This window comes from Crocodylus siamensis, chromosome 11 (genome assembly GCF_052110815.1).
Source record: "Crocodylus siamensis isolate JL-2025a chromosome 11, ASM5211081v1, whole genome shotgun sequence".
In the NCBI taxonomy this organism is placed as follows: Eukaryota; Metazoa; Chordata; order Crocodylia; family Crocodylidae; genus Crocodylus; species Crocodylus siamensis.
The window spans coordinates 5339421-5366484 of record NC_143405.1 but is presented as its reverse complement, the minus strand read 5'-3'; the positions used below and the strand labels follow the sequence as shown (position 1 = coordinate 5366484).

Below are 27064 nucleotides of genomic sequence, written 5' to 3'. Positions count from 1 at the left end.
GGTTGGTGGTTTTCTTTTTAACACTGACACCCGTTTGATTAGTTTTTAATAGTCCGCCATCCAGCAAGATCAAAAGAATCTCATTAAGGACCCATCCTGCTAACAGGAAATTTTCTGGGTAATAGGTTCTATTGAGGATACTCTGTTCCTTGGGAAATGGTGTCATTTTATGTTTTTTTGGGTTGGATTTTTGGTTTTTGGTGGGTTTTTTTAACGCAAGCGGACTCTTGTGTTGGGTATGTCATTATCCTTTATGTCTAAACACTGTGCCAGCATGCTATGTACATGACAAAATAATTTTTATCCTGATGTTTAGAGAAAATTAATGCATTAGTCACTCGTAACGATTACAAACCTACACTTAAAAGATTTGAATCTCTATGAGTATATTAATGGAGAAATGAGCAAGCTGGCCCTTAAAATTTTCCTAGTGCGAGTAGCACGAGTTTCTAAAAATAATCACAGAGGCTTTTTTTTTTCCCCTTAAGAAATAAGAACAGTTTGTCCAATAGAGCAAACCTTGAGCTAAGAAGGAACAAGCATTGAGCTATCAGATTGCCCTGAGTTCAGAGATCCACCGGCTTCCTGGAGCTACTCACATGAGCAAAACAAGGCTCAATTACCCCTACTGTAATGGGAAGAGTAGCTATGGGATTAAAGACGTGAGAGGCGGTCATTACCAAGAAAGACCGTGCTGAATTATCAGATGATCATTTTCTTTCTTGGATGACAAACAGTTGGGTGACTACCAGCGCATACAAAGAGGGAAGAATGATATTCGAAGCCTGTTAGCTAGAGCTAACATGTACACCAACCCACAAGAGAAGTTATAAAGAAAAGGGCAAGTCCTAGTGGTTCACATGAAGCTCCAGATCTCGGAACTTGCTAAGCACTGTAACAAAATCCTCTTAGTGAAGTGCGACTGGGAGCACTTCTGGCAAACCTTTAACCACCCATAGAAGATTTGCAACTATTTTTGTGCCCCCCCTCACCCCCCCCCCATAAGACCAGCATTTTTAGTCCCTTAATTCTGTGATGAGAAAACTAGCATCTCCTTTTTTTTTTATTCCCAAAGAAACGTACCATGTTACAGGTACACTAGTGGTTCGATTCGATTTTCAAAGAAAGAAAGCACTATAACCTACTATTCACCTTTGGAGGGAGTAAGACATCCTCTGAACTGGTCAGGGCATCACCTTATTTATGCAAGTGAGAAATAGAAGGGATTTCTTCCTTCACAGAGTGCAGTACCTTGAATGCTGGGCTTTGTACACAGGTGTTGGCAATTCAGTGGAGGTTCAGGTTCAAAGCTGGTAAATGCTTCCCTGCTCTAAACGACGTGGATACTAACAGAAAAATAAAGATAGGGTCCAATGTAGTTAGCACCTTCCAAGGACCTCTTGGAGTTTAAAAAAGTGCAGGGTGGAACAAAAGCTAACACAGCCCAGCCCTGCATCGTTCCCTGTGGATAGACTAAGGGTAGAGGCTTGGGAGACTGCTATTGGTCTCATCCTTTGGCTGAAGGAACATTGGACTCGAAGGAAACTCCCCGGTCAAGCAGTTCAACTCCCTTGATATCACAGGCAAGTATATCAAATCCCAATAAGCCCTCTCTGATGCTTCTTGCTCTTCATCTTACAGCAAGGTGGGCTTGTTTACTCCCCACCATCCCTGGAGGGTCTTCAAGAACTGTGTCGCTCTGATGGTTAAACACTTTCTGATCTCCGTCTAAATGTATTCATGGGCACTTGTCCTGGTGACAGTGTTGTCCTTTAACTTAAATAGCTCTTCTTCATCCCTTGTGCTTGTGCTAGGGTATTATTTATGTTGCCCCAGTTTATTGCCAGGCTTTTATAGACTCCTTTCATAAGATTGGCCCTAAATATCATATCCCTGAGATCCTTCTTTTGCTGATGGGAAGAGTCCAGAGTGCCACCTCTTTCCTCTCATTGCTTGCAGATGTGGATGAGAGTCCTCATAATCTGTTGTCCTGATGCTCACCCAATTTGCCCCAGTCTTTGCAAGCTATTGCAGTAGAGTCTCCTGCATTTATATCCAGAGATGAAGGGCTCAGCCCCCACATGAGTCAGATGGATTGTTTTTACCTAAGTGCTCTGCACCACAAAGGGCGTAGCCCACAGATCAGCAAGATCAGGATTTTGAATGTATTACCTAGCGTATGTGCCTTCCTAGAGCCACCAGGCCAAATTCTGCTCCCGGTTACCCTGGGAGAAATCGGGAATAACTCAATGTCAACGAGGTTGGCATAACCAGTAGAAGAATCTGAAGCACGATTTATTAATTTTCCATTTCCCCAAGTTAAAATAAATTGTTTTCCCCATGACAACCATCAGCTTGTCCATCCCATTCAGTTTCTGGAACATTAATTTCTGTGCACACTTGGACTAGGTGTATTGCCAGCTTGTGGGTAGAAACAGTCATTTTAGCTGAGGTTCTTCAGGGTAACTTTGAAACCTAACAAGGAAACTTGGGTGAAATTAAAGAGTTAATGTCTTTAGCCTCAGTCCATTGAAGCCCACAAGCGCACGTTTAACTTGAAACTCATGGGGCATCTCAGGGAAGCCAAGTCATGTGCTTTAAGTGCTTTGCTGAATCAAAGCCTTCATATGGTAATCAGATAAAACAAAGAGATCGTTAAATGATAAAGTGTGCTTTATTTTTGAAGATCCAGAATCAAAGACATTGATTTTTTTAAAAATGCCTCTCCATGAATGATTCTTAAAACAAAAAAAAATTCAACCCCTATTAGCAGTGACTGAAAAGGATTTGCACTTTCCATCAAGCTCATTGCTGAAATAGCTTTCTTTACCGTATGTTACCACATTAGCACCCTGTCCTCATTTGCCTGCATTAATTTGTGCAGCGTTGGGTTTTTAATTGGAACAAATGCTGGCTAAATTCATCTGCCCAATGCTGTGGACTCCTAAACTTAATCCCAGTTCTGTTTGGTTAATGTATAAAGTGGCTCTGTTATGCGGATACGGATTAATTCAAGAAAGGATTGGTTGACTCAGCAGGATAAGGATACCCAGCAAGGGGAATGAGAGTAGACAAACCACCCTCTTCCTCCTCAGTCTAGGAGGAGGTCCTCAAATTCCTTCCCATCCAGTGAGGGGAAATGATTGCCTTACTCCTCATTGCCAGCACCATGGGCTGTTGACCTCTCTTTCTCATCCACCCCACTCAAGGCAGCTCATGTGAAGGGCTTGTCTTGGGTGGTGACACAACTGGTTGCTGATGCAGGGACAGAGGTAGATGGATGTAGGAGGTGACAGCCTGAAATTCTTCCTTTTTGAACACTGAGCCCAGGGTCATGATTTACTGGCCCTTATTTTGTTCGTCCCAGTTGGACAAGATACTTCTCCTTCTAAGTCCCACACCATCGAAACCCAATGTGTAGGTTCTCCATAATAATTTGAATAAATCCTTATCGTATTTTCCCTGTCATCAAATGCTGATGAAATGAAGCTCCAATCATTACAAAAAACATGCACAGATATCAGGATGTCTTGCTGGGCTGTCCCCAACAAAGCTCAAGAGGTGTTCGGAGGTCCTGCTGGGGATCACAGTTATTTCCGCAGTCCTAGCTGAAGATGAGCTTCAATGGCTTGGAGACGTTCAGGGGAGGAAATGCTGGCTCTGGGGACTGTTGAAATGGTCCAGTGTTTCCTCATTCCATGAGCCACTGAATGTGAAATTGGGAGCTAGCTGTGGCATCATTTGGAGAACTTCATGGAATTTATTTGCAACATGAAGTCACAGCAGAGAGAGCAATATTGCCTTAAGGTTTGGGTTGTGATTAGCTTCTCGTTGGTAATGGGATCTGGACGTGACTCAGTTCAGAAAGGCATTACTTCAAGTGCAAGAGCAGTCCAAAGTGTTGTCAGTGGACTTATCATTATGAATATGTTTGCATCATGCTGAGGCCTAGAAGCTGCACCATAGACCAGGTCCCTGTTAGGCGACTGTGTAGACACAGCCTGAAAAGACTGTCCTTGCCCCAACAGCATACAAGGTACTCATGCATAAGGATGAAATACATAAACTAAGGCTATGCTTCAGTGCTTTGCTGAGCAAGAGCTATACTTAACAACGGTAGCGTTGAAAAGGTGTGTTGGGGGGGATATTTTAATAAATCAGGTGATAGCTCCTCTTTAAAACCAGGTCATTTTGATTATCTGTTTGCTTTCTTCTTTGCACCTTGTTCAGTCCCAGCGACCTTTGTCCTTTAATCCCAACAGCTGGTGCTCTCACCACAGGTGCAGGTGAATGATTACAGCATATGAAAGTTGAGATTCCAAGGGCCAAATTGTATTTCCCCTTCACACACCCAAGTGGCACTTACATCACTGTGTAACAGCAGCTTTTGGCACATAAATCACTAAGGGTGTTGGTGGTAGATCATGTTGATTCCAATAATAAAAGTTCTTGAAATGGTGACCATTACAATCAGAAACCTCAGATTCATGAATGCATTATTTACTAGTTTATCCGCCTTTGCTTGCCAGTCAATGTATTTTTAGTGACGGATGATATTGCAAATAATAAAACAAAGACCAGGCTATTTGGCTATTGAGGTTTTACTAGCTGGATTTGAAAGTTTGCACTTAGGCAATCAATGAATACCTCTTATGTACATGAAGGAATGGTGATTTATACCTGAATAGAAATGCCATTCTTAGGCAAATAGGCTTCTGTTTAACAAATAGTCTTTCCTCCTGCAAAAGCAGGCATTGCGTGCAGATTCAGCCTATCAAAGAGGCCATTAAGACTAATGCATTTTATTCTTGACTACAATCCTTATTTGCATTTATGATTGTTGGATTATTTTCTAGAGCACGGCAGAATAAATGTTTATGAAACCAATTTGCTGTGTTTTGGAGCACGTGGCCATAATACTATCAGATGCTGTTGATTAACTGGTAAATAATGCATATGCTGATTACTCTTTAGCTTTGTTGACTAAGTGGGAAAAGGTCAAAATTTTGTATCATAAGGGAAACGATGCTGCTTGGCTTTTCTGAAAGCTTTTTAGTCCCCCCCCCCTATAAACATGTTGCCTTTTTTTGACAGGTGCAAAACATGTCTCAGTCAATAGAGGTGTTGGACAGGCGGACCCAGAGAGACCTGCAATATGTTGAGAAGATGGAAAACCAGATGAGGGGGTTGGAAACAAAGTTCAAGCAAGTGGAAGAAAGCCACAAGCAGCACCTGGCAAGACAGTTTAAGGTATGTACATCTTCCAACCTGCTAATGAGGTTACAGAATCTGTCTCTCTTCCACATTGTAGTATGGGCTAAACTATCAGAAGTGAATACAAATCTCCCAGTTTAGATCAATAAACCTAATGCAGGTTGTCACATTAGAGAGGGTTTGAGGCCTCCTGAACTGTGGGCCTTAGCCAAAAACTCTCATCCAGATTGCCTCAATAGTTTCAGACTTGCTATGAACTGAATTTCCATGCATGGACTGCATACAAGGGGTTTCCATTCATGCTTTGCAGAGGGGTCTTCTTACATGTGCCTACTGGTCACGGAAATATAGCACAAAGAGAAAAAGGAACGTGGGGAAACAGTGTGTATGTTGCTAATTTTTTTTAGAACTAGCCCAATATTCTCACCTTAAAGAACTTGAGTCAAACAGGCAGCAAATATCTTTCATAGTTGTCAGAGTGGGCAAGGATTCAGGATGAAATCCTGACCCCACTGAAGTTTTTGGGAAAACTCCTGCTGAGTTCAGTGGGGTCATGGATTGGGCCTGTTTTTCTTCTGAAACAGCCCTGGGTTCAAGCATTGCTATCACATAGTCCTGCATTCCTTGTGCCATTTAAATGGTATACTTTCCTCTTCTGCTCCTTTTGAGAGATTATAGCAAGCCCCAAACCAAGGCTGAATTTGGCTAAACTGTTTCACTTCCTTTAATCTGTCACATTTTACATCAGTGGAAGCAAATGGCAAAAACATGTTCAGTCGCAGACTAATGATTTTGGCATGCAGGGGCAAGGTTGGTTTGATGTGAACTATATATGGTTGGTCCAGATGCCCCAACTGACAGAACTTGAGAGAGTGCCCTTTTAACTAGTTCCCATTACAGTCAACGGCAAAACTCTCAGGGACTCTGGTGGGAGTAAACTGGCCCAGCCAATACAGTTTGTCCACTTTTTATTTCATTTCATTTTAATTTTTAATTTTGAAATGCTGGGCAAGTTTTGAAATGCAACCCTCAGAAATTGGGGGGGGTGGGGAGGAACTGTCCAAAGCAACTCTCATGAAACTTTCCCTCTTGTTTTTAACCAAATCGGGAGCTGGTTGAAATCCTTTAACTTGCCAATTTTCATTGAAGCGCTGAATGAATTAAAAATGAATAAAAAGAAAAGATTGATATGAATGTTCTCGAAAATTTCTACCAGCCCCCTCTTCCCACAGCCACTACTTCTCAGTGGGCGTGCCTACAAGTTCATTAATGCGCTTTTGCTAATGTGCATTAAATTTAGTATCTCCGGGCGCCTATACACAAGTGTGGAGGCTGTTCCAATGTGCAGCGTGTTGGAGTAGACTCAGTTAATCGAGTCTGCTGGAGGATGGCAATCACTGTGCTCCAGCAGCCTCCTGTGTCTCATGTATCAGTGTCCCCAGGCTTAAAAATGGCAGCGGGGGCACTTGAACTAAAGCTCGTCGAATGAGCTTTAGTTCAAGTGCCCCTGCCACCATTTCTAAGCATGGGGACACTGATACACAAGACACAGTGGCGCTTTAATTAGAGCAGCTTCGAGTGCCATTCTAATTAAACTCCCCCCATCCCCCCGCGCTACTGGAGCATGTGTAAAAGTGCCCTGCATTGTAAGCCGCCTTAGCCTATTTAATGTGCATTAGTGAAAGCACATAGTTTTTAGTGAAGCTTTAATGCACATTAAAATAATCTAATCCACATTAGGGTGCACGTGTAGATGTGTACAGTTACCTTTGGTCTCTAAACTGAATTCCACTGCTTAAATTTAAGTATAGAGCTTAAACTCCTCTGGCAGTCTTCTGATTTAACAATTTGCTACATTTGTCCTCCCACATTTTGGAGGACAAATTTTAAAAAGCATAAAATGCAGGCTGAAAAGCTTGCTGATCTAAAATAGAACGCAGTAGAAAACAGCAAAAATTAACCCACATGGGCTAGATTTTGATCGCATTCACATCCCTGTGAATCCAGAGTTACTCACCAGGGCATGTGGATACTATAACCCTGGACATTGTAAAAAAGATTTTAAAATAAGCCAGTCCAGAACTGGGTTTTCATGGGTTTAACTGCGATCAGAAGCTGGCCTACCATACAGTGCTTCACGAATGGTAGGTGCATGCTTATTTATTGGTGTTGTCGTCTAATGGAGCGAAGCACTGCCAACAAAATGCTGTGTACTACATCTTGAAACACAGCCTTCCATTTCAGAAAAATGATAAAATGTGAGCGTAGAGAAAGAGTGGCTGCATTTCTGCAGAATTATTTTTTTATTCATATTTTTTTTTTTTAGCATGCTTAAATAACATTAAGGAATTTTCGTATAATTTGCTGCTAGGGCATCATTTGAACTAATGGTCACAGCATTTTGTTTCTGCTAACTCCAACATTAAAATGTGAGTGGTTTGGGATTGTGCTTTTTTTTTTTTTTTATTATTATTATTATTACCATAATAGTATTTGTTTATGAATGGATATCTATGTAAGGCAGGTTAGTGAGCTAGCTCCTCAACAGTATTTCATTTTCTTGCTTACAGGGCTAACTTAAAAGAAAGTTTTTTCAATGCTGCAGTGACTGAAGAAGCAGTTCACTCCCATGTAACCATGAAAAGAGGGCCACAGAGCATTTTGCACCATGCATTTTATTTTTGATTATTTTCCAAATTAGCACCATATCTCACTAAGGAACCTTGAACCACAGCCGAGATCTTCCTTTGCATGCAACTGTAGATGCATTTCATGACTAGTTTGAAACCCTTGTCAATGCATATATATATAATTTTCTTCTTTTTGGAAAGAAAAAAAAAGAACTCTTTGTGTATGTGATCTGAAGCATGTAACCCTAAGATGTTGCATTCTAAAAATGACAAATAAAGGCCTTTCCCAAATATGTTGGTGTTCTGCAGACTGTTTTAATATGTTCTTTCTAATGCACCATTTGGACCAAAAAATAATAATGCTAAAAATAATAATAATAATTGTGGGATATGAACATGGCACTCACGTAGAAAGCAGCCAGGTCAAGACAGAGTGTTGCAGATTTTTGCACGCATAGCACTGAACCAAGCTTATTTTAACCTTGCAGGCAATAAAAGCGAAAATGGAGGAACTTAGGCCTTTGATACCAGTGCTGGAAGAGTACAAAGCCGATGCAAAATTGGTATTGCAGTTTAAAGAGGAGGTCCAGAATCTGACGTCAGTTCTAAACGAACTCCAGGAGGAGATTGGCGCCTATGACTACGAAGAGCTTCAGAACAGAGTGTCAAATCTTGAAGAAAGGCTCCGTGCATGCATGCAAAAATTAGGTAGGCTCAGAACAATATGGCGGCACTGGCAAAACACCAGCAATGTAAAGTGCATATCACACCTGGAGATAGTGCTTATAAGCTGGACATCTCCTTGTGCCTTCCCTGGCTATAACAAATGAGCTCATCCAGCAGGTTCTTACCCAGCAAACACTTACGCCATATGTCACTTTACTCCTGCAAGGCGTCCTTAATGGGACAGGCTCATGTGGTTGCATACGCCGTAAGTGCTTGCAGAATTGGACCCTGAGTCTAAATCTGAGACTCTGCAAGGTTAGCATAAATGGACAGTGAAATATGGTAAATACACAGACTATTTTAAGTCATCCACAGCTGACACACGTGCTCCATTCAGCTCATATATCAGTGCCCAATCTTCCTGCTCCCTGGATTTAGGACAGTCCATGGTTTCTTTGCATAACATTTTAAGTAATGTGTATGCAGGGGATGATTTTTCTTTTTTTTCCATCTAGCAACTAATGGGTTAGAAAAAAATATTTCCTGGCCATGATTTGCTTGTGTTTGTGTATATATAAAATGAAAAACAACTCCTCACTTCCTTTTAGCAAAAGAGTAGAAGCCCTTCCATTAGGCCAAGTAACTAGAAAGGGAAATCTAAAGAGACCAGGTCATTACATCTGGTATTCATTGACCAACCCCCTACAGAAATCAGTGGCTCTTTTCTACAGCATTACTGTAAAAGAGGTGAGGGTCTGGCCCAGAGTTAAGGATAATCATGTAGGTACAAGGGGTTTCTGAACCCTCTTTCTTGTTGCAAGGATTTTTCCCCACGTTTGTTGACCAAGCTGTATCGTGATTTAATTTCCACTTACATTATTGACTTTCTTGTTAAGCAGTTTAAATAATCTAAACACATTAACTGCTCTGCAGTCTATTTCGGTAGCACATATGAAATTATGCTCTCAGGTAACTTGGAGAAGGATCGGATCTCATCACTGTATTGTGTGTGACAAGGTAACATTTTGTTTCTCTGTTGTCTCTGACCGTGGGGTGCTTTCTGCTTGTTTTTGGGGGGGGGGTTCACCTTTTTTATGGAAGCTTTCCTCCCCATGTAGACATTGATTATCATAACTGGTTGAGGCTTTTCCTCGTTACCCTTCAGTCAATGTATGCATTAAAAGCCCAGGAAGGGAACAATGGCTGAAGAAGTACCCAGGTGACTTAAAAGCATGGGTCCTAGGGGCTGTCAGTGGGGGTGCTAGGTGCCCAAATATTTATGTCCTTCTTGATAACAGGTGTTCAAATCACTTTTACTGAAATCGTTAGAGAAATTGGTGGAGAGGAAATGTTGAGTTTAGAAGGGGCTTAGCTGGTGCATAGTGGCTGGAGCTAGGTTAAGTGGCATCAGTTCAGTGTTGACCCCCAATTTTTAAAACCAGTGGTATCCTGAAAACTGAACCTGCTCCTAAAACACTTTTCAACCTAAATGTTTTATGTATGGAAAAAAAACATACAGTTGCTTTACTGTTTGCCTTATGGTGATGTCTGGAGGTCTTGACTGAGGTTGGGGCTGTATATGTACACAGCAAGGAACGGCATTTGCCCCCAGGATCTTACCAAAGCTTGGATGGATAAAAGGCATGAGGAAGGACGTGGCATTGTCCCTATTTTGTAGGTGGGCACAGACAGGTTGATTGGGACAAGGTAAGCGGGGGAGTCGGTGGCAGAACCAGGAACTGAGCCCACATCTCCAGAGGTCTAGTCGACTGGTTTAGGCACGAAGCTGTGCTTTTCTGGAGACGAAGCAATCTTTACTTCTTGCCCTTTGAAGGAAGAGATGAGGTGTCATTCGAGGAAACAATACATAGAAGTGATCTAGTTTTCTTCCCATGGTAGAAAGCCTCTCTCCAGACCTAATACCTTTGACTGCCTCTCCTGTTTTCATCCTGTCTCGAGGAATAAGAGCCCTTTTTCTCTCCCCCTCCTACTGCCAGCTCTTTCCTGACCTTTCATCCCTTTAGCTGTAGGAACCAAAGAGAGGGTATCTTCGTTTTCTTTCTGCTGTAGTATTTTTTCCTATCGCAGCTGTTTCTGCAAGTGGGCTGCCAGTATTCAAACTCAAAGCTAGTGTAAAAATGCCCTACTTCTCAGCAGGTGGTAAATTTTCCAGTTGCTAGAGATGGGGTGACTGTAAAAAGATTAATGGAAAGACTGGAAACATCCCATATAAACCATGCAAGTAACTGGTAAAGAATAATGCTTTGATCAAAATTGCTCTCTTTTTCTGTTGGTGAAAACAGACCGCGATGCCCCCAGACGTACTCACGACCTCAATGGATGTATTGTTTATGTTGCGTTTTAGTACATAGCGTGACTGATTCTCGTTCCCTTTGTGGACCCGGTCATCAATATTCGAGCTAGGAATGTGGCTGTCTAGTTGTGGTTGGCCCGAACAGCCATGTGATATTGTTTGTCTTCCCAGATGGGATGAGTGGATGTAAACGCTTCTTGGCAAGGAGGCTTGCAAATACGATTTTGCAAGAAACGCCCACGTGCAGCTTTGTTATTCGCTTTCTGTTAAAGTCAAAATGGTCATTCTTGGGTACATAACATTAGGTCATTACTGTGCATTATTCAGGCACCAAAGCATGAGTGGCCTACGTTGCAAAAGTGCATAGGCCAGGTGAGTCAGTGGGAGATGCAAGTGTTAGGACCTTTATATAAAACCATTCATGTTCATTGTTCAGCTGTCTGATGTGGTTGGAGGAACCTGATTTTTAAATAGGCTCATCAACAAGTATAGATTGGCAGGGCCCTGTTGGCTTCAGAGGCACTGTGCCTATATCCCACCCCTGAGAATCTGGCAGTCGCTAAACTGTTTGCAGGAGGAGGATGCGACCACCGGTGAGATGATTCCCCTCTCTAGCCCCCGTCCCCAGGAGAGCAACAGTAATAGCTGGCAAAGAAACATTTGTGAAGCCTCTTATCATAAGTAGGTCCTTATTTTCCCTGAAAGCCTCAACCGAGTCTATTGAGGCTGCAGCAGCATATTCACACCATCCCCTGTGAAGCGATGGGTCACAGGGGACGACTTTGAAGGAGGCTGTGGAAAAGCCGTTTTTGAACATGCTTCTTCAGCACTATAAAGCTCTGGAGATAAATCATCTCCGACAGGGATGATGTAGCATGGACCAGAGGAAGGAGGCTGGATCCTCAGCTTCACTGACTTCAGCAGAGCCGGGGGGGACTGACACTGGGAACCCAAGGTGACTCCGTCAGATGTAGGGGGACTAAGTGACTTTCTTTGCAATGTGAGGGAAGAACCGGGAAGCTCCAGAGCCATCAAGCATCTTCCAGAGCTAGGGCTTCCCAAAGCTGAGGGCCTGAGTTCAGGGGAAAAGATAACATTTGCTCTTGCTGACCACCTATTGCACCTTCCATTGCACTGAATCAGGGATTGCAATGTAGTCTGGCCCTTAGGAATAAGCAGGCCATGCTGCTTATTAGGTCTATACAGTTGGGCTAAGAAAGCATTTGTTTGGGTATAGTCCCCCTCCTTGTCTATAGCCCCTGCCCCACTATGTCACATCAGGTGTATGCCATCATTACTCCACTGATTTCATGTGCCATCTCCAAGCTGGTTATGTCTCAGTAGTGGCTGAAGTGATGCCTGAATGTACATTTTAATTTATAAATATTTTGGCAATTTGTGATGGGCTAGATCATCCAGGCAAGGGTTAAGGGCTGTCTCATGACTCAGCTAGGCATTTAAGGGAAAGGTGTGGCTTTTGGGGAGGTGAGCTGAAGATAAGGGGTTGAGAAGATGGGGTGGGAGAGGATGGGTTGGGGAATGTATTTTTAGGGCAGGTGAGGGGGATTGCGTTATTTGTGGTGGTATTCCTAAGCTTTTTACTTGACCCATCTACCACCTCAAAGCCTGTTGCAGATTTTGGTATGGCATTGGTGGCTTCCTAGGCTGGTAAGAAAACCTACCAGTTCATAGGATCCTTTGGGATGAAAAAATCCTGTAAAAGCAGGACAAGGTAAATTACACAGACAGTTCTGTGCAAAGAGTCCTTGGTGTCTTAGATGGGTTTGCTTTGGCCCATATTCACTCCCTTGTGCATTGGTGGTGAACTTCATTGCAGTTGAGTTGCACTGGCTCGGGTTTGCAGGGAAGGGAATTTCACAACTGAATAAGCAAGCAGGGTAAAAAGAGACTTTAAAATGTGTGCATGCAGGCATTTGCCCCAGAAATGCTCCCTTGTGGCCCACCTGCAGTTAGGTCTCATGGATCAAGTTTCTAACACTCCTCCCCACTGCAGAGAGTGTGGAAATAGAGATTGTGATGGATTAGGTTCAGGTAACACATTCACAGGTACTCCATCAGCACAAAATGAGGCCAGAGTTACTGAATGAGTTGCTAGGAGTTATTTGCTCAGCTCTACAAATGCTACTTAGCTGTATCTGAACCCTAGGGAAGGATCATAGCTATCCCTTTTTGGGAAGGGGAGGTACAAATAAAGCCCTCCTTTAAAGAGCTTGCAACCTGGATGGTAGCTGCAGTACAGCTTTATTAAGACTCTACCAAACACCTGATCTATGCTGACTGCCAGCTTGAATGCACTAGATACAGACATCTGACCTTGATTCACAAAACCCTTCCTATTTCCTGCTTAACACCATTTTCTTCTCCCATGCTGCCCTAAAGCACCATCATGCAGCAATGCCTTTTGCTTTAGACAGGGTTCCTTTCCCTCTCAATTTTTTGGTTTCCTAAGCTTTATTGAAGGATCGATGCTGAGAACATTTCCTGACCCTGGGGGGGGAGGGTGTATGTAACATATATATATAAAACAAATCAATAGTGGCAGATTCAGTTTGTTGTTCTGTTTACATTTTTAAAGATCACAATTTATGTGGGGATTTTAAGGTTTCCATTAATGTTCCTAAGCGATCTCTTGCAGCAGTCAAGAGAATATCACTTAAGAGTTGCTCCTTGAACTGGAGGGTGAGCCTGACATAGCAACTGCTTTTAGCTGGTTTAGGTTTCTCCCCCGCCACCCATGCTTTCCCTTTTAGCATTGATTGATGCTCCCTTTAAAGGGGATAAAGTAGAATATGCACAACCCCACATGCAATGGGATTCAATGCAGAGCAGAGCACTGGTCTCAGGATGAAAAAAAAGAAGAAGATACAGCTGAGGTGCAATTTAGGGCAAGGCAGAAAAAGGGAGTGCAGTCCCTTACCCTCCCTGCACACACAAACTCCCAGCCAGACCAGCTGCAAGTTGATTAGTGATCACTCAGGTGAGAGGGCTCCCAGCCAGGAGACTAAGGCAAAATCAGTTCAGAGCTGTTTTAGTTGCTAAACAGAAGCCAGTTTCCATGCTCAGCCTTATATGGCAAAGGAAGAGGGCAGCTCTAACTGCTTGTGTGCTAAAGGCATTTGTGTTGGAAGTGGGTGGAGAGAGTGTACAGTCTTGCTGAAGTTGACCTATCCTATTTCCAGGTATGTCAAGATTTTAGGTTTACAGGCTCACATCCAAAGTCTGACTGGCTTTTTGGTGGGGTGGTCTTGAGATATCCCATGATCACTCTCTGGCTCAGTGAGGCCTAGCTGGTATCTTGCCACCTCTTCCAGGCCCTTGGCCTCTAGTAGACCATGCTGGGTGAATGCACATTGCTGCCTCCAAGCAGAGGTGAGCAGCACACTGCGTAGTGTTCACTGCAGGATCTGAGTACTTCTGTGCTCACTGTCTACATCTCCGCACCCTCAGCTACTGTATCCAGGAAATGTCACCCTTCAGGATATGAATGAAACGATTTCCAGTCCCTACTATGGGACTCATGATACCCTGGTGTGCATGGGAGGGCCCGGGGGAGATCCTATCCCTAGGAGATGGGCAGGGCTGTAACTTGGTTGGCATTAGTACAGCCAAGCAGAATCACTGGGTGTATAAGCTAGCTCATAGCAAGTGATCCGTGTTACAAACCTAGACAAGGGAGCTGTTGTTGAGGACTAAGTGGAGGTAAGCCCTAGTCCTCCCATGCAGAGACATTGCTAATGGAAGGGCTCCTTTTAGACATGAGAGTGATATTTCATCCCCTGAGAAACCCTTCAGATCAACCTTAAACCATGATTTGTTGAGTCAGGTTGGTGGTCAAAGGCATGAATCTGGAAGCGTTCCTGTAAAGCGAACGGCTGCAGGAACCCAAAAACATTGGAGTAGCCATAATCAGTCCAAACTGGAATAAATCCAGGCCACGCTGCGTGTGAGGTTATATTTCTTTCTCAGACCTTTTGTCTTCCCCGTTTCAAGGAATTGCTAGTGGAGGCCGAATCAAGTCCTCCTTATGGTAATTTCAGTAGCCTGTGAAGGGCTGACCTACTGTTGTTTAAGCTCCATAAATGGCTCCCTGAGAGAGCTGGGTTGTCTGGGGCTATTCAGGTTTAATCAAATATTGTGATACGCAGTCCAAAAGACATCAGTGCGAATGCAGAGAAGCATAAACATAACGATGATGGGGTCCTGAACATACAATGCTGCTGGTGCTTATTTATTTATTAGCTGCATTAGGGCCCAGTTGGCCAAGATGCTCTATGAATATTTCAGATCCCTGATATTCAGCTGCTTGGAGCCCAGCAGGGCTGAACGTGCTATGTAGGCAAACACTCAGCATCTTGTATAACTGATCTCCTCCCTTGGATCGTTATGACACAGCTGTTCGGCACGCCAAAGAGAAGTCCCCTTAAACGAGGGGCTTAGCAAAGCGGTAGAGGAGAGGCCGTGTTGGATAGTGGTGAAAGGCAGCCAGGAAGTAGACAAGAGGCTGTAGCAGTACGAATTATACGTGATTGCTTTAGTATTTCTTTATAGTGGAAGGGACATTGAAGAATCCTATTGTGTGAAGTGCTAAACTTGCACTCTTGAGGGCATTTCTGTGCTTAGGGAGAAGGCACCCAACAGTGGAGGAAGTCCTTGCCCCTCTCTCCCCTCTCTTCCATAGAAACACCTCCTGGTTTCTATCCAACACTTGCAAGCACAGATTACGTTCAGCGAGCTGATGTCTCACTCGGCGTCGACTGTTGTCCTGCGAGACGGATGGATGTCGACTACTACAAGCGCAGAGCAAAAACAGCAAAAAAAAAAACCCCCCCAAAAAAAAGGCTTGTTGCATAATGAATGTAGCACGCATCTCCACCAGAATGAAAAAAAGGCATTTAAATCCTCCCATATAATGCCAGGATTGTAGCTGTGCATCCAGACCAATAACACCTAATGACAGATGTTGTCTTAACTGAAGTGAAGCCTTGACAATTTAGCTCCAGGATCCCGTTTAGACATTGTCCATTTGTACCTGAGGCACATGACGCATTTAAGCCATGAAAGAAATACGTTGCCCTGGAATAAGAGATGCCCTAGTGCCCCACTGGGAAGCTGTTATAAATGTGCCTCCAGCTAAATGTGTAGTGAGCTGTAGCCTAGCTAGTTGCAAACAACACCAGTTTACGCTTATCAGCTTTTTTTTTTTTTAATCAATGGGTTTTATACAACTCTTCTCTCCAGGGAAATAGAAAGGAAGAGATAAAGCAACAGCAATGTAGTGGTCTGATACAGGAAGGGAGCGTTTGCAAGATCTACGATTAGAGAAATGCCGGCTTGCGCGGGGAAATTTGCTAGAGATTATGTGCTTATTAGCTTAACTCTTTGCATTCTTCTGCCTCGGCGGTGGGTGGGAAGTTTCTAGCCTAACAGACAGGCAGGAGGGGAAACTTTGTTCTCATTTAAGGGGGCATTGGATTTTTTTTAAGGTGCTTTTTTAGCTGGATGGGTGTTAGGCTCGCTGGATGTGCTCAGTCTCATTCCTCTCCCACCTCTGCTGGGGGGTGAGGTGATACAGGGTACCTTCAATAACGATAAACTGGGGGTGCCCTTGTCTCTCTTATTATCTTCTTCATTGAGTGCTTGGTAGCTGTGGGGCCCGAATGGATAGGATTTGTGGCCCCTTTGGTTCAACAGTTGCCTGTGAATGCAGGGGGCTGGGCATGATAGCCCAAGAGGCCTCTTCCAGTCTTGTGTTCTGCCTCAAAAATGTTGTATTGTCCTGGCTTTTTCCCCGTGGGCATTATGGTGTTGTGTTTTTTTCCCTAAATAGCAAGTCATTAAGCAGCACTCAGTAGTTACGGGGCTAGCGTTTCTAGTAGCCAGGTCAGGACAATACCACCATCTTCCCTCCAATGATTGACCTCCTACTCTTCACCTGGGCATTGCACTGCCCTGCTTTGTCTCCACCATGCGTCTGGGTCCGAATGGCTGCTGTGCATTTGTTATCCTGGGGTAAGGATGCAGCCTTTTGTGTCTGTGAAGACGTAGCCAAGGAGGAAGAGTGAGGGAGGTGGGAAAAGGATGGTGTGGGCTGTGTCAGCGTAGCTATTCCCACACCCATGCTGCTCGTTTGAGTTCAGGTGATGGAGAGGCGGAGGGTGGTATTTAATGCAGTTCCCCACCAGTTTACTTTATTAAGAAAAACTTCAAGTTCATTCACAGGGGCTTCAGAGAGTCCCAGGGGTAAAAGGTGCAGCCCTTACCTCCCAAGCCAAGAGAAGTGGGAGGAAGAAAGCTCAAACAACTTTGCCCCATCTTGGTGCCTGCTTTGTACAAGGGGCTCTCTTGAAATTTAGCTAACCTTTGTGACCAGTCTGTTAAAAACTGCCTTGAATTTCCATAAATGTGGCCTAAGCCTCTCCCATCTTTGACTAGCATCTCTCTTCTGTCAGAGCTTAGGAGTGGGTCTGGAGACAGCGGCATTATCATTGCAATCCCCAGTGTCTCTGCTGAGAAGGGTGTCTTTTCCTAGCCAGAACAAGGGCTTTTTTAGGGTGCTTTTATCCGTGTAAAGAGGCTGAAATCAAGTCAAACATCTTGCTCCACGTTTGTATCCTTGGGAATATCTTGTGCTGGGGAGATATCCCTAATATCTTTTAGGGAATATCTAAGGAGGCAGCAGTGGCTACATAGACTGCACTAAGGAGCAGTTCGTGCACAGAACAGATATCCCAGAAACTGTAGACATCTACTCTAATAATGGGCCTGATCCTGATCTGATGAAAACCAGAACAGCGCTATTTATTAAATGTTACTATTACTCTTTGAGGAACTGCAGGCAACTCCCATCTATAGACCCAGGCCCAGATTACTGCGCTTGACTCACCAGGGGCTTTCTACTGCAATGCAGGTTCAACTCAAGCTTCAAAATCTGTTGAGAAAAAGCAAATGCTTGAATTCATTATTCAGCCTTTCCCCTTTCAGTTAAAGCACCTGAGGTTCGAAACACCTGAAGATAAGAGCCAGGGGACGGACTCGAAAGCTCAATGGGAACCACACCTTCCATATTCCCTTCTCCTGGCTTCTCGCCAGGATGCTATTGCACGAGCTGCTTTGCACGACTGCAGGATGGCTCCCGTGGCAGCCGTCCGTTCAGCTTCAGCGTGCACTTCTTTCTGCTGCATCTTACTTTGTCTTCCCATTTGTCATTGTTGTGTGCACATATGCTAAAATGCTGGGATTTCAACAGACCGGAGTGGCAGCATTACTGAAACTTCTGGGTATTAGTGTAAATATAAATTGCCATCTGGCCAAGCTCTGATGCTAAGAATGTAGCACTGCAGACATGTGAATTGTGAGGAGGAGGACACGGTTTTAAGTCTGCGTAGGGAAGCATGGCAGGGGCTGGTGGATGCAAGGAACAGAAGCAGGAAGCAGAACAGGCATTAGGGCTGGGCTTTTGAGCATGACGTAGGCGTTTAAGGACGCAGGTGTATGTCTCGCTGGATTTTCAGAAATGGTGACATGCTAATTCCCATTCAGTGGGTTTAAGCGATTTTTTTTTTTTTTTCCTTTGGAAAATCCCCCCCAAGGTGACTAAGCGTGTGGTTAAACACCTCTCTCTTAAGGCATCCTTAAAAACCTGGCCCACAGACTGTAAGTCCAACCGGTGCATGTTCAGATTGGCAACATCTCTGTGCTGGCAAACTTGCAAGTTCAAGCAAGGAAAATGGCCTTGTGGTTGTAACACGAGGCAAGGAATTGAGAGGCATGGAGACGATTCCTGGCTTCCCACAGGCTCCTTGCATGACCTTGGACAAGTCACTTACGTCCTGATTAGGGCACTGGACCCCCACTACTGAAGTCAAGGGGAGCCGATTGGGAGTGCAACCCCACCAGACCTCGTGCCTGTCTTCTCACTGTATTTCAAGTCCCCATCTATAAAAAAACAAGAAAAACCTGTTAATTCCCAAGCTCTCAGGGATATGCCTCCTCAGATATGGTGATGGTGAGCACCAGAGAGGATAGAAGACATGTACCGATGCATGTATTTTGCTGGGGGAGAATGATTTATGTAGATATAGTTCATAGATCTCCACCCTCTCTTCCTTGGAAAAAGGCTTGATTTGGAAATAGGCAGCTGCCTTCCCTCTCTGCTCCCATCGGCTCTAGCAGCTCTATTATAGCAAAAATGAGCAGTAGTTATTCAGCTAATTTCTCCACCTGGCTGCTTGACCCTGGCCAGCTCTGCTCCTCATTTGCTATTCTGCAGCAGGGCCGTTTTCAGGAAAGCTTGTTTTCTTGGGGGAAACATGATAAGGAAAATTGTTATTAAGAGGAATGACAACACACACGGGCATCTGACCGTTGTTTTGGGTCTAATTGTCTTTAATTCAATTAAAACGGAGCTGCCCATCAGTTGGAGAGAGGTGATGCCACATCAACATGAGCGAGTCTCAGTGCCATTGCTGGTGTTGCTCCTCAGAGCTCCTGGGTCCTTCTCAACATGGTTTCTGCAGTAAATACAAGCGCGTGCGAGACCCCAGTTGCTCCTTCAATGCCTTGCTCACCAACATTGCACTATTTTACAGCTTGTGGAAAACTGACGGGAATAAGCGACCCAATCACGATAAAAACCTCGGGATCAAGGTTCGGCTCATGGATGACAGACCCTCTAGCTCCAGAAGGTGAAAACAAGGTAAGGCTGTCATCTCCACCCTCTGCTTCCCACCACATGCTTGTTATGTCTGATGTTACTCTTTGAAGCCCTGGCTAGTCCTCCAGGGCAATGTCCAGTGGAGACGATGGAAAGAGATAATGTCTCCCTGAGCTTTACTGGCCATGCCAGCACTGCAGGCCTATCTGCACCGCACCGATTACACGCACAAGGTCCTCTCCTAGCATGTGCTGGACTGTGTGTCTGGATCATATCGGGGCAGGTTCCTCTTTGGCTGGTCCCCCAGCAAGGTGCTAGAGGGGGTTTAGCCCAGGTATCAGAGAAGGCATGCACGGTAACATTCCCGCAAGCTGTGCGTCTCTGTATTTCTGTAGGCGGTTGTTCTGCTTCCAGCAAGGCAGGTTTGCTTATTTATTCCTTTAGTCGTTTTGAGGTTTTTTTCCTGCAAATTTTATTGCATGTGAAAATGGTCCAGATTGGCACACCCCTGTGCTGGGAGTCCTGTCTGTCCAGCGTTGCTGTGTGGTCTTTGGTAGAGACGGATCAGACATCTGACCACTGATGCTTCACCTCGAATGTAGAGGCATGGTTCCCAAGCGGGGAGGGGAGAGGTTATTTTCCGTGGTTTATTCAATCCTGGTCCTCTCTACTGAGAATGTCAAACAAGTACGCCGGTTAGCGCCGCTTGTCGCAGCATTGTTAGTGATGAGGATGCTTGGGCACTAGCAATGGGCTTGAGACCCATCAAACTCATTCTCTGCAGCCGTAAGTTTCTTTATTAACCTATAAAGCACCTTTGTAGAGGGCTCGGCGGGGCCATAAATTTTATTTCAGGCTGGATACCTGAATGCAAACTTGCAGGCGTGTTACAAGCACAAAAGCACTCTAGGACTTCTCAGCGGGAGCTTTGATTTAAAATCCATTTGCTGTTTGTTTTGATGATTTTGAATTTCTGTTTAGCTAGTTAATGGCAAGAGCCAGCTCTGTAGTGCTTGGGTGAAAATTGACATTCCTTTAAATAAAAGGGTGGGGGAAAAAATCCCTCCTTATCTGAGTCGCCCTCGTTTTCTAATGTGTGGCAAGCAAATATATGACCTCCACGCAAGTGATGGAAGGGAGGACCCAATATCTGGTTTATGCTTCCAGTCTAGGTTTGCTTTTCATTTGGGGGGAAATGGTTGACCTGTGCATTGATGTATTATGATGACTGAAGACCCCAGCTGAAGAGAATCGGGCCCGCTGTTACTAACCAAGGGAAGAAGATGTTTGACAAGTCCTATTAATTTCTATTATCTTGCTGCCTACGCCGCCGATGATGTCATTTGGCCAACCCGTGTCTCTCGTCCCCTTCCTTCCTCCACCTTCAATTTTGTGAAGAATTAACGGGCTGCATCAAGAGAGGTTTCTGGTTTGCCTGGGTCTTTTCTATTCAGACCATTCAATTTCGATTCCAGGGAGGCAGGAGGCCAGCCACTCGCTGAAAATCAATCTAGGCTTCCCATGACTGATGGAATGGAAAATATCTCAAGGCTTTTGCCGAGGGCTTTCTAAGAGGCAAAGCAAACAATGGTCCAAGACAACAACAACAAAAAGCTTGGCTAAATGGAAATCCGCTATTATTAATGCAGCAGTTAAAAGCAGAGCGGGGGGAACAGGCAGAGCGAAAACAAGGAGTGAGAGCCAACTCATTGGCCGGTTGGCGTTTTGGTTGGGTTTTGCGGCTGACCGTGGGCTGATGATCCTTCCAGGGGATGCCAAAGCTGGCCTCGTTTCAGAGACGTTTCCTTGCTCCACACCCAGGCAACAGGCAGATGGTCTGTCTCTCCCTCTCTCCAACAACTCCAGACCCTTTCCTGCTGCCCACACAAGCTCCTTAGTTGCCATACCCCCGAGAGTTTGAGTCAGCCTTGAAATCCAGAGTTTTCACGGACGGGAATTCATTTCGGTCCCAGGCACCCATGTTACAAGCATCGCTGGGACCAACCTTAGGACGTGACGAGAGAGACTGCCGAACAGGACAGGACCTTCATCGGTTAATGGTCTCCTGTCACGGCATAAACATCAAGGTGAAGCTGCAAGGTGTATTTAAAGCCGGAGACGGTGAGCCTGTGACGCTATGTTCTTGTACCGTATAATCGACACAGATTTAATCGCTTGATCTGATCTGGGGATGTGTGCCGTGGAAGGACAGTATCTCGCTGCTCTTTATTCACCTGCTCTTAGGCTCTGAGAACAGGCCTGTTTTATTTTGTGGCCCGCCTGGGTCCCGCTAATGCTAAAATGTGCTGGCATTTTTTTCAAATTTGCAGCCTATGACTTGCCAGGTCGACTCGAAGTGGCTTGTGAGCCTGCAATCAGTAAGTGGATGGGATGATGCAGGATCCATGTTGCGTTGAGTATCACGTCTTTAACCTCCTGGACACCATAACTGTGGAGCAGGATTAGCACTTTCTGCCCACGTCACTTCTCCTTTCGCTCCCAGGTGAATGCAGCCTTCGCTGCATGGGCTATCATTTGAGATGTTCACCCAGCCCACGGACACGAGGGGAGTTCCTCCTGTTTCTCATTACCATGCAAGGAGAATCAGGCCTTTTACCTTTCCCATCACTTGCCTGATCCCCACCTGAGGGCCTTCTGCTCCTCCTAGCAACTTCTCAAAGTTATTGGTCTTAAATAACTTCTTCAATAGCTGTTGCAGGTAATTTTCCCCAGCAGGTATTTCTTCAGCATAATTAGCAGAGGGACAAGGTTTTTCTGTGGACTGCAGCGCAAAATTGATAAATTTAAATATATCTAGAAATAAATATAAATTGAGAAATGCATAACGTATAGCTACAGAATGATCTAAAACGGCTTCACCATCCAGTAGTAAGTGAGATCTTAAGGCATTTGTTCTGTTGTAGTAACCTAACTTGGAAACAGAAGCGAGTCATTTGAACTGATACCGACTTGCCAATACATTTTCTTGATAGTGAGCAATTGCCTTCATATTTTTCTCCATGCTAAATTATTGGAGGTCCATACAGCAGATGATACATGTGTGTGCGCATGTGCGCACACAAATGCATGCACACACATATGCATGTGCCCACACACACATGCACAATAATTATGTATATCGTTTACAATTGATTCAATTTAAAGCCTATAAACATGCAAAAATCGTGTATATAGTTTACAGTTGATTTAATTTAAAGCCTATAAATCTGAGAATTCAAGGGTTGTGTGGCACAGTGTGAATCTGATAACAAGTGGTGGCTGAACTGTAGGTCAGATCTGGATTATGCCACGAAGTATAATGAGTTTTTGGTGTGCTGCTTCTGCCCTGGTCCCTAAATGGTCAGTTGTTTCTCTCCAATGTAAAATCATTGAACACAATAGGGGATGACTGGGAGTACTGGGAGAAGCCCACCAATGAAGCGGCAGGTGGATTTAAGTCTGGGGGAGAGATGTACGGGCGAAGCCACGTGTGGGAGAAGCCTCCTTAAAGTCCGCTTGCACTGTGTCTGGCATGAGGCAATGCTACCAATCTCTCGATCTCTCATTTGCCAGAGGATGAAATCTCATCAGATCCAGCCACTTCCAAATGCTAGCATTAGCAAGTGTTTTTGCTTTTGCTTTTACAGTTAAAAAACGCCGACAGAGTTTGGTGCATAGTATTTTTTAATGACCAATAATGAAATAGGAGCAGCAGAGCAATAACACAACTCGGGTTTCAGTTTTGTTTCAGGCTTACTATACTTTCCAAGGACATTCAGTTGCATGTAGGGTTTTCTTTAATCCAAAGAATGGAAGCCCTAACTCAGTAGTTTCCACCTGGGAAGAGGAAACTCGATGCCTGTTTTCCTGAGGCTTCCTCCTGCCAGCCAGGAGATCAAGATCTTGCTCTTTCTGGGACCTCCTAGCGTCTTTCCCAGGTCTTCCAGGAGAGGTGTATTGAGGATCAGAGCTATGCATGTATCCTCTACCCATGATCAAAGACTACTTCACAGCTGGGCTCTGCTCCAGGAAGTCGAAAGAGCTGCGCAAGCATTTTGTAGACATCTCATATTAATTTGCTACTCTAAAATAAGCAGCCACACAGAGTATATGTGTCTTTGCACCCAGTGCAGCATCTGTTGCCTAATGGATGACATATTATAACCGTGGAAACAGTGGTACTGTTGACTTGATTTTTCTCAGGTTTCTCACAAAAGGACGGGCGGTACAAAGTTACATTTGTTGAAGGACGCATACAAATCCGTGCCCTAAAAATGCATGCTCACTGCTATTTAATTTCTTTTCTCGCCTCCCGCTCATATGATTCCTGATGTAGCAAGCAGCTGTGTTATTGTTAGGCAGATGCATGGAAAATGTCATTAACAGGACAGATCTCTCTTTTCCACACTAACTATATTGCTTTGTAATTTGCTTCAACATTGGTTGCAAATGACTAAAGCCTTTTGTAAAGAGTCTAGACGGTGTCCCTAGTGCACTGGCATTTAAGCAATAATTTAAAATATCTTCACCGTCCAGCAATAACCTAACAATAGTGAGGTTTTGATGTCTGTGTCTGTTGTATACCAGCAGCCTGGCTGTGAGCTCTTCGTGCAGGAATGCATGGTTTTTAAACCGATGTGGACTTCCCAATCCGTTTCTGTGACAATGAGCGATCGCATTCATATTCTTCTGCATGCCAAATTAATGGAGTTCCACACAACAGATGATATTATTTAATAAATGCGGCCATGATGAGGCCTACAGGAAGCAAAGGCGGCATCAGCCTAATATACTGGTTTTTATCCAGTCAGATGTTAATTGCCCTTTCAAAGGACAGTGACAACCACCTGGTACTTCAAGGCAACAGCTTAAACTGCGAGGCTGCTGGGAAGATATAAGCCATCTTGGGAAGCCTTTGCACACAAATTAATTCCTTGAGTTGGTTTTTAGATGGTGGGCCTGGGGTTTTTGGGTGTTAATCATTGGTGGCACACTCCAGATGCAACCCCTTTCCAGTGAAAGCCCTTCCCCTTTGCAATTTTCTTTGCATTCCTGTGGACACTTGGTGTCTCTGCAAGAAGATGCTGTAGCAATAACTGCCGGCCTCTACGCCGCTCTCTGAATAAGCAGGATGCGTGCTCTGTTGCTGAGCTAGCCGGCTATGCTCCTCGAACAAGGGAAGCCAGCAAGAGTCGTTTCACACATTGGCCCCCCTTCCTCACAAGTGTGGCAAGACACAGAAGGGGAAAAACTAGTCTTTTCTCTGAGACAAGCTTCCCTAGTTTTGCCTCCAGATCATTATCTTTTAGCATCGCTCTCCCTTTCTTTGGCAAATTTGCAGACCTGTAACCCCACCTCTCTTTGCACGGGGGGTGGAAAAAAAGATCCCCCCCGCTTACTTATAATGATGGTTCTTGGTCTGTTTATAACAGCGCATGTTTCCTTTGTTCACCTAGGTCTGGTACATGGATAGCTACCACAACAACCGTTTTGTCCGAGAGTACAAATCCATGGCGGATTTTATGAACACAGACAATTTCACCTCTCACCGACTCCCTCACCCTTGGTCTGGCACTGGTCAAGTGGTCTATAATGGCTCTATCTATTTCAACAAATACCAAAGCCACATAATCATCAGGTTTGACTTGAAAACAGAAACCATCCTCAAGACTCGTAGCCTGGATTATGCTGGTTACAACAACATGTACCACTACGCCTGGGGTGGGCACTCTGACATTGACCTCATGGTGGATGAAAATGGGTTGTGGGCCGTCTACGCCACCAACCAGAACGCGGGGAACATTGTTATCAGCAAGCTGGACCCCAACACCCTGCAGAGCCTCCAGACCTGGAACACCAGTTACCCAAAACGCAGCGCCGGGGAGGCCTTCATCATCTGCGGCACGCTCTATGTCACCAACGGGTACTCGGGAGGAACCAAGGTGCACTACGCGTACCAGACCAACGCCTCCACATACGAGTACATCGACATCCCCTTCCAAAACAAATACTCGCACATTTCCATGTTGGATTACAACCCCAAGGATCGCGCCCTCTATGCCTGGAACAACGGGCATCAAATACTTTACAATGTCACCCTCTTCCATGTCATCAGGTCTGACGAATTGTAGTCCCGTCTTGTCTAGAAACTGATTTCAAACAAACAAACAAAATTACTAATATCGAGGAAACACACTTATTTAAAAATAAATCAAATAAACAAACAGCTGCCAAAATAAAGAACAACTTCACGGAGGATTGATTCTACAGCATAAATATGACAGATCAGCATTACCTCTACATTTCTAGAAGTCCAATCCTGTGTTATAGACTTAAGAATAATAAGAGTAATTGCAGCTGGAACTGCACTTGAAGATACACTTAAGTTTTGGGTTTTGTTTTGTTTTTTTGTTCCAATAGAAAAGCTATAGTACATACTAAAGAAGTAAGGCAATGACTGTTGGAAGCTTATCATTGGGGACTCTCTCTCTTTCTCTCTCTCTCTCTGTGTGTGGGTTGCATGGACATTTTCCTATATCATGGTCAGCTGTGATGGATGTGTGATTTGTATTTCTAAGTGGAAAAGCTGACCCATGAGGAGCTATCTTGGTGTCTGGTTAAGACTAACACTGGTTAGTTTTACTTGCATCTCATTGCAGCTACTGTCTCTCAATTGTGTTTTTGTCACTTAGATTAACTGTGCTGAGACCCAAAGTAGCTCATGGATATGTGTCTTAGTAACTATTAAACACGATGGTTTAAGTATGTATTATGAACAAGTTGTTGTACCCATATTGTTTGAACTTATGTATTCAGCAAATATATTGTATAATGTATGTCTGTTATTTACCAGAGGTGGCAAAACTTTGTATGTCCAGTTTATGCAATGGATGTTGTAAATGCAATGACGTAGTTTGGACTAATAAATGATGGTTTTGTTGCTGAAAAGAGAAAAAAATCAGTGTTCACCCTTATACACAGGTAACCAATTTCATGTTGACAATTAAAAAAAAAAATCTCTTACTGTTATAATATATACATAGCATTATGGTTGATGGTTACAGCTTCCGTGGAAATTCTGTGGCGTTGGATTCCCACATGAAGCTTTCTGAATATGGAAGTGTGAAGGAAATTAATTTTTTTAAGAGGAAAACTTTGTACTATCCACAGTTATCTAAGGAACAATAAAAATATTAGGAGACTTCCTTGCTTTATTTGTTGTGTATTCTGTGTGTGTGCGTGCGTGCGCGCGTGTGTAATTTCAGAAAATTATTGTGTCTAATTCTTTTCCCGGTTATATCTGTGCAACTGGCTTGATTTACATGGTAGTTCCAAGGTTGTAACTATAGGAAAAATTGGTCTACTGGGTATAATAGCTGGCTCTGGGTAGCTGCATCGGGGATTTCAGATGCTTGTTTGTTTGAGCGATGTAGAAAAGAAAATCAGGTTGATGCTCTATCCGATTGCACAACTCATTTCTGGTTTTAGGTTATGCGGTATTCATCACTGTTCATGAGTCCTTGGAGATGCATCCCTGCCTTGTGCTCAGCCCCTGGGGTATAGTCT

General features: G+C 44.1%; 1 protein-coding gene across 2 annotated transcripts in view; it reads left to right on the top strand.

Annotated features, from left to right (window-relative positions):
* The window catches only part of OLFM1 (olfactomedin 1), a 45888-nt gene extending 19189 nt beyond the window's left edge, over positions 1-26699 (top strand). For both annotated transcript variants that reach the window (XM_090021828.1, XM_090021827.1), the window contains exons 3-6: positions 5095-5250; positions 8333-8552; positions 19434-19540; positions 24955-26699. In XM_090021828.1, coding sequence (XP_089877954.1) covers positions 5095-5250; positions 8333-8552; positions 19434-19540; positions 24955-25629 — 1158 coding nt within the window. In that variant the 3' untranslated portion in view covers positions 25630-26699. The remainder of the gene's footprint in view (positions 1-5094; positions 5251-8332; positions 8553-19433; positions 19541-24954) is intronic.
* Positions 26700-27064: the final 365 nt, after the last annotated feature.